General features: G+C 43.3%; 1 protein-coding gene across 1 annotated transcript; it reads right to left on the bottom strand.

The window, feature by feature from the left end:
• Nucleotides 1-458: 458 nt before the first annotated feature.
• On the bottom strand, nucleotides 459-5315 carry C6H9orf40 (chromosome 6 C9orf40 homolog). The gene is made up of 2 exons (XM_065879816.1): nucleotides 4887-5315; nucleotides 459-617 (listed from the first exon to the last, which is right to left on the bottom strand). Exons 1-2 carry the CDS (start codon nucleotides 5313-5315, stop codon nucleotides 459-461), a joined length of 588 nt encoding a protein of 195 aa, XP_065735888.1.
• Between the last annotated feature and the right edge of the window lie 2026 nt (nucleotides 5316-7341).

Below are 7341 nucleotides of genomic sequence, written 5' to 3' on the forward strand. Positions count from 1 at the left end.
TTTAAGTCAGCTATTTGTTCAACGAAGAAGAGTCGATGAAATGTATTAGAAAGCATTTTATTAATAAGTTATTATAAAACAATATTTATTTCATGTACCACAAATTAACTTTTTGGTGCAACAAGAGGAATATCTGAATGTTTCCCATCTATTTCTAAAACTGTCACAATTCCTTTTTATAAGATATCTTCAAATTTAGAACCTAAACATAAATTTTTCTTAAGAATGCATACATAAAATACTTCTCCTATAACTGCACTATATCCTTGACAAATCCCTATTGGGAGGTATAGTAGTGACTGCAGGCATTTATCTTTAAAACAACTTTTCCTCATTTTTCAGGTTTGGGAATGATATCACATCAAGTACAGAAAATAACTCTTTTCCTTAAGAATACATAAATTCACTTAGAGATGTCTCCTCAAATTCAGAAAAACCCATTTCTTCAGCTCCTTCTGTCAGGACTCCATATCGATCTCAACAACTTCATTCTTGTCCTGAAGTGTTGTTTCTGTCAGGTTGTCTTCACTTACATCTTCAATGTCTGCCAGATCAATAGGTGGTAAAGGATTCCTCCAGTACTGGAAGGTGTTATACTGCCAAAATTCTTCATTGAGCTTTAGTGAAAAGAAGAGAGAGGTGAAAGTACATCAATGGTCTAGAAAAAATTAAGTTGTTTCACGAAACAATTTTTTTCTGTTTTAAAAGCAAACTCACGTTAAGATTTTGCAGTCTTTAACTTTGCATCTTCAACAAATATATATTTTTAATTCTGCCTAATCAAAGTACTTCATGGACTCAGTCAACTCTGCATTTTCATATTCATGAATTGGTGAAAGTATTTCCTGTGAGTAGTTTAAATTTAAAAGAATTTCCTCCAAGAGCTTCTCTTCCCAGAATTTTCTTCCATTTTTCAACCAAAAATATAATGCCTGAAGATAGTCTTAAAGTTTTTTACCTTTCAGTGAGGAAAACAATTTATTTAAAAAACACATGCACACATCTTAAAATTTACTTTTGGTCTTTTTCCTGATGTTTGGTATTTTAAGGGATTGACTTGATGTAGGCTAAAATATTTTGACAACCTTCTAAAAAGCATTAGAATAAAAACATGGTAAATAACAAGAAAATCTTAAACTGATCATTTTATTAAATATACCATTTTGTACAAGACATGACTCAAGATACCAAAACTGATAAATCCAAGTGAATGCTGGCCCCTTCAAAATTCAACAGCTTACTGTAAAAGGCTATAAAATTGTTCCAAGTAACTATGAAGTGAAGTTGATATTCCAATGAAGTTCAAAACTGGCACAAAATTAAAATACTTTGTGCAAAGGAAGTGGCATTGCAATTACATATAGGCTTCCAAAGTGACCATTTTGAAGGTTAACACCTTTCCCAGATGGATATCTATATATCTATATTTAGTCTACTAAGTTGTGTTTGTACTTTAGGTTCATACTTGCTATAGCAGCACTAACCAACAGAAATATAATGAAAGCCACATATGTAATTTAAAATTTTCTAGTAACTTCAGTTAAAAAAAAAAGTAAAAAAAACATGCGAAATTAATCTTAAAATTTTACTTGACCTAATAAAGTCAAAATACTATCGTTTCAACATGCAGTCAATATTTTTAAAAATTGAGATATTTTACATTCTTTTTGTCTAACTAAAAGTTTTCAAAATCTGCCAGGTATTTTACACTTCCAGCACTACTCAGACTAGGCCCATTTCAATGCTCAATAGCCACATGTGGCTAGTTACTTAAATGGGGAGCACAGGTCTTCTCAATAATAAGTTTATTCACTGCCTTAGACACTAAGGCTTAGAGAATTAAGAGTCTCTTTGGAATTCCTTAACACTGGGATAAAAATGTAATAACTCAAAGGATGCCAAGAAAAACTTCATTTTAATAAGTAAATAGGGTTAAAAAACAAGGACCTGTTTCTCTGCCTTTTGGGAAAAAAAAAACTATTGTTCAAATGATCTACTTATAAGAACAAACCAGAAAAGATCCTTAATGAGGTCAGTATAACCTAGTAGCTAAGAGCACAGAGTTTGCCACCAGACAGACCTGTGCTTGCATGATAACTCCTCCACCCATTAACTCTGATCTTGACCTAGGTCTCTTTCATCATTGGTAAAAAGCAGAAAGGCTCTTGTGCAAATTACAGTTTAGCACTATAAATGCCCAATATAGCTAGTTATTATATCCCAAGAAGCCTACGAACCAGTATCACTATGAACCCAAATCACAACATTTCTGCTTGCTTTCTATTTAAAGTATTTAACAGTAAGGGTCAGCACTGACAGAGTACTCAATCTGCATAAAGTGACACTAACATGAGAAAATACATGAATATTTATTGAAGTAATACCTGGTTTTATTTTAGTTCTCCGGTTAAAAAAAACACCTGAGGGGCTTCCCTGGTGGCACAGTGGTTGAGTCCGCCTGCCGATGCAGGGGACACGGGTTCATGCTCCGGTCTGGGAAGATCCCACATGCCACGGAGCGGCTGGGCCCATGAGCCATGGCCGCTGAGCCTGTACATCCGGAGCCTGTGCTCCACAACGAGGGAGGCCACAACAGTAAGAAGCCCGTGTACCGCAAAAAAAAACAAACAAACACCTGAAACAACTCAAATATTCTGAGGTTCTAGGACAGAAAAACAGGTATCACGATTCTGCCTAGATTGCATCTTCAATATAGAAAGGACATATTTGAGGAAATTCTTCCCAAATGAGATCCCAAGGGTACGGGTAGGGACTTAAGCTCTATTCTGAGCAAAACAGGAACCAGGAAGACATTTGCTTCATGAAGTGAAAAAGCTTTTTAACTTTTACATGTTTTTGCTATATCCTATTTTCCCTTGGCTGTAAGACCCTTAAAACAAAAACCATGCATCTTTGGTGGCAGGAAAGAAAGAGGAAAGCTGGAGAAAATTAAGTTTGCACAAAGAAGCAGCTCAAGGAACAGAACAAAAGAAAGGAACATGAGGGTTCCCGGGCTTTTGCCAAAAGAGAACAGGAGACTAGTCTTGATGAAGAAGGAACCCCTAGAGGCAAGCTTGTTCCCTGTCACAGGCTTGTAGTGACTACAAGAAGCAGAGAGCTGTCAGATGTGGTCACTGCTGTGGAAGAAGACACAGGTGTGTCTAGGAGATTCTAAGCAAATGTCTGTGTCAGTTTACTAAAAAATTCCTTTGCTTACCTGCCATTTCCATGTCCCTCTTATCAATTTGTGGCATACTGCAGTCAGTATATTCTGGTAGCAAAGACAAGCCTAAGTATGGGTCCGGTACCAAAAATGGCCAAGTTTTCAAACTACACAGTACTTATCTCCATACCAAATAGGTCTGGATGGCTGTCACTCTGGATTTTTGTTTTTTCAGGTTTTGCACACTGGTGTGACATGATTTAATTGGAAACTCTAATTCTTTATTCTACTTTCAAAACATAAGTGCTATCTAAAAGCAGTCTGAAGAAAAAACAATCTAAATAAGGATCATGTTTTCTAAATTCCAAGAAAACTGGGGGTAGAAACATTTACAATTTATAGTTTCATCCAGAAATGCTCATCATAATAATTATATCTAAAGGATAATTTCTCATGACCACAGAAAAAGATCTTTCCCAACTACTGTATTTTATTGGCAAGGTGTCTGATAAATTCTGCCTAAGATACTTGAGACAATGAAAAATGTGGGGTGGATGCTATGATGGAGTAATTGAAGAGAATTTGGTGAAGTCTGGGCTCTACATTTGGCTCTTCCACCCCCAAAGCTCCTGGTTCAACCCAGAACTGCCAAATCGCAGCTTGAATTCCAAAGATTAGACCAACGCTGCCCAATAAATACAAAATGCCAGCCACAAACGTAATTCGAAATTTTCTGATGGCCATATTAAAAAAGTAAAAGAAATAAATGAAAAGAATTTTAATTTCTTCAATCCAATATCTCCAGATTATTTCAACGTGTATGCAATATACAATTTTTTGAGATCTTCAAAATCTAGTGTGTATTTTACTTTGAGCGCATCTCAATTTGGACTAGTCCCATTTTTGGTGTTGTTTCACATAGCTAGTGGCTGGCACACTGAATAGCACAGATCTAGACAGACCTTACGTGCAGATAGGGCAGGCTCATTTCCCAAGGAAGAGGAACTCTCCAAAGATCCTCATACAGACGGCTGATCTTAAGAACCAAATTAATTCTCAACAACGATCCTTTTTCATAGGATCCGATTTAAGACTGCCTTTTCCCAATATACGGAGGCCCTTCCTCTCAACCAAAAGAGCTGTAACATGCCTAAAGGATGTCCAACTGGTGGCTACCACATTCGTCACCCTCTTTAGAAAAAAATCGATCACGAATTCCAGAAAAAAAATCATCGTTAAACCAAGGAAGACGCAATACATCTTTCTCTGACGTTTGTCGTTGAGCTTAACTTATTGCGGTTCACGGTCAACATCTTCCCAAAGTTCTACAGTCTGTCATGACCCACGCCCCTGCTTCCCTCTTGGACAGCACAGATGCTGAAGGTGCAAGGCCACGCCTACTACCTCACCTAATGGTCTGTCTCCCCAGACTTTAGCTTAGTGCTCTCAGCTCCTCGGACTCTCCCAAAACGCTGCCAAAGGTGGGCTCTGGGGCCCCTGGTGTGCTGCCTGGGGTGGAGGGTCGGTGTTCATTCTTGCGGCGAGGATCCCGGCTTTTCATCTTTTGGGGCGTCGTGACGAACACGAGCCTAGAGGGGAACGATCGGTTCCTTCCCGGGACGCGCAGTGCCCGGGAAAGTATGACCCTTTTTCCCCCCACCCCGGGCCCCGCCCCCCGCCCCCCGTCCCCCGCCGGAGCGCCCAGCCCACCGCCAACCCCTACCTGGTGCGGTGCGGCCCCCCAGTCTCCCCGCAGGGGCTCTGCGCGCTCCGCCCCGTCGTCGCCACCGCCTCTCGGGGGCCGAACGCCCCGCGGCTCCTCCCCCGGCCCGCGGGGCCGCACGGGCGGCTGCAGCAGCGGCGGCTCGCCAGTCTCCAGGCCGCGGCCCTCACGCTCCGCGCCGTCCGGAGCGCCAGTGTCCCCGCCGTCGCGGCGCTTGCTGGGCGAAACCAAAGGCTCAGTCATACCCCCTGCGTCGATTTTACGCTTTCGGGGCAGCTCCGGGACGCCGAGGGGCTGCTCGGGATGCGAGGCCCCCGGCGGCGGGATCCAGAGCGGTGGCCGCGGTGGCTCCTCAGGAAAGTCGCAGAGCAGGAGCCGCTTCCAAGGCACGTGGAACGTCAGGGGCTCGGCCGCACGCCGCTTGGCCATGGGCCCCGAAGGCTCGGGCGGAGCCCGCCAGGCGCGGGAGGCCGAGCGCCGATAGCTGTGGGGGCGGAGGGCGAGGGCGGAGCGCACAGCGCGCTAGGAAGGGCGAGGACCGAGTCCGGGCGAGGCTGCGGCTGGAAGGTGCACAGGGCGGAGGGGGCGGGGCGGCCTGTGTGGCCCAGCCCGCGCACGCTGCCCTCGCGACCGCCGAGGTGCGGCCGGACGCCGAGGAGCGGCCGGACGCCGAGGAGCGGCCGGACGCCGAGGAGCGGCCGGACGCCGAGGAGCGGCCGGACGCCGAGGAGCGGCCGGACGCCGAGGAGCGGCCGGACGCCGAGGAGCAACCACGAAGCGGCTGAGATTCGAACCTGCGCACAAATGTGCGCGCGCGCACTCGCACCGGCGAGGCGGAGCCTTTGGTTGGTGGAGGCTCGCGGGGCGAACTCCCGAGCGCCCCTGCGGCCGGAAGTGCTCGCCCCGGGGCGAGGCGGGAAGGCCGCGGCGGGTTTATTAAAGGCGGAGCGGCGGTGTCTTCGGAGGGCGTGATTTTTCCTCAGGGGCGGGGATAGGGGTGTGCAAATCCCGAAAAGTGACTTAAAGTGTATGTGTTAATATTCCCCTCCTTGAGTCAGTGGCCGTCGGGGCGTCCCCAGGAGTTTAAAACAGAGAATTATACAAATTTAATAAATTAGTGTTAACAGGCTTTAGCGCTACGTTAAATTATTACGCAAGACAGACTGCTTGAACGGGGGTCGGGGCTGAGGGAAATAGATAAAGCCAACATGCAAAAACAAAACAAGAGAAAACAAACCAACGAGCGTGTTTTGCAGTGGCTGTTGTGGAAGGTGAAGTAGGCACCACATTCCTTGATCTTTTGAATAAAAATTCACTGATGAAGTTGCAGAGAAGATGCGTCGCTCATCTAAGGGCTAATCCTGGAGCACAGACCTCTTCCGACTGAAACCTAAAATTGTTTGGCTCTTAAATTACGTGGAAGTGCACAGAATTCCCTGCTTGCTCTGCGCGGTGATCAAAAGTGAGATTCCAAGACCTTTGTTATTTCAAACTTGTGTGTGTTGTCAAAGAAAATGAGGAGACGATAACAACATATAAGGTATTTACCTTATATTTTTATAGTTAATAAAGACAATAACCAAGTAAAGAAGAAAGTAAGGAAGAAAATTATATATGTGCTTTGAAGGGAGAAACTACTATGATCTTCTAGAGGAAAATAGTGCAAGGAAGGTAACTGTCCTCTAAATGGTTGGTACTACCTATATATTAATTACCCCACTCCCCTATACCTCAAGGCTGTTGTGAGAAGATAGGGCAACCAGTTGTTTATTAATAAGCACAAATATAATAAGTAGGGTAATAAACAGTAGCTTTTCTGTCTGATCTTTCCATTTCCTGTTTTCCTCTCATCCCCGCATCCCCCTCCCCTCTGGCAACCACCTGTTTGTTCTGTGTATCTATGACTACTCTTAAGTTTGCTCACTTATTTTTTAGATTCCACATATAAGTAAAATGATACAATATTTGTCGTTCTCTGACTTACTTCACTTTGCATAATATCCTCTAGGTCCATCCATATTGTTGCAGATAGCAAGATTTCATTCTTTTTCATAGCTGAGTAATTTTCCATTTATTTTATTGATATTTATATTATATATATATATATATATGTATGGATATATCACAATTTGTTTATCCATTCACTGATGATGGATATGTAGGTTGCTTTCAGTTTGGGGCTATTACAGATAAAGCTGCTGAGAACATTTGTATGGACATAGGCTTTTTTTCTCTTGGGTGAATAAATACCTAGGAGTGGAAAGGCTGGATCACATAGTAAGTGTGTATTTAACTTATTAGCAAACTGCCAAACTGGTTTCCAAAGTGGTTATACCATTCTACATTGCCACGAGCAGTGTATGAGAGTTCTAGCTCCTACACATTCTCTCCAACAGTTGGTTTAGTCAGACTTTAATGTTAGTCTTTCTAAATAAGTATCTCATGTATCCCTTTG

Source organism: Phocoena phocoena, chromosome 6 (assembly GCF_963924675.1).
Source record: "Phocoena phocoena chromosome 6, mPhoPho1.1, whole genome shotgun sequence".
In the NCBI taxonomy this organism is placed as follows: Eukaryota; Metazoa; Chordata; class Mammalia; order Artiodactyla; family Phocoenidae; genus Phocoena; species Phocoena phocoena.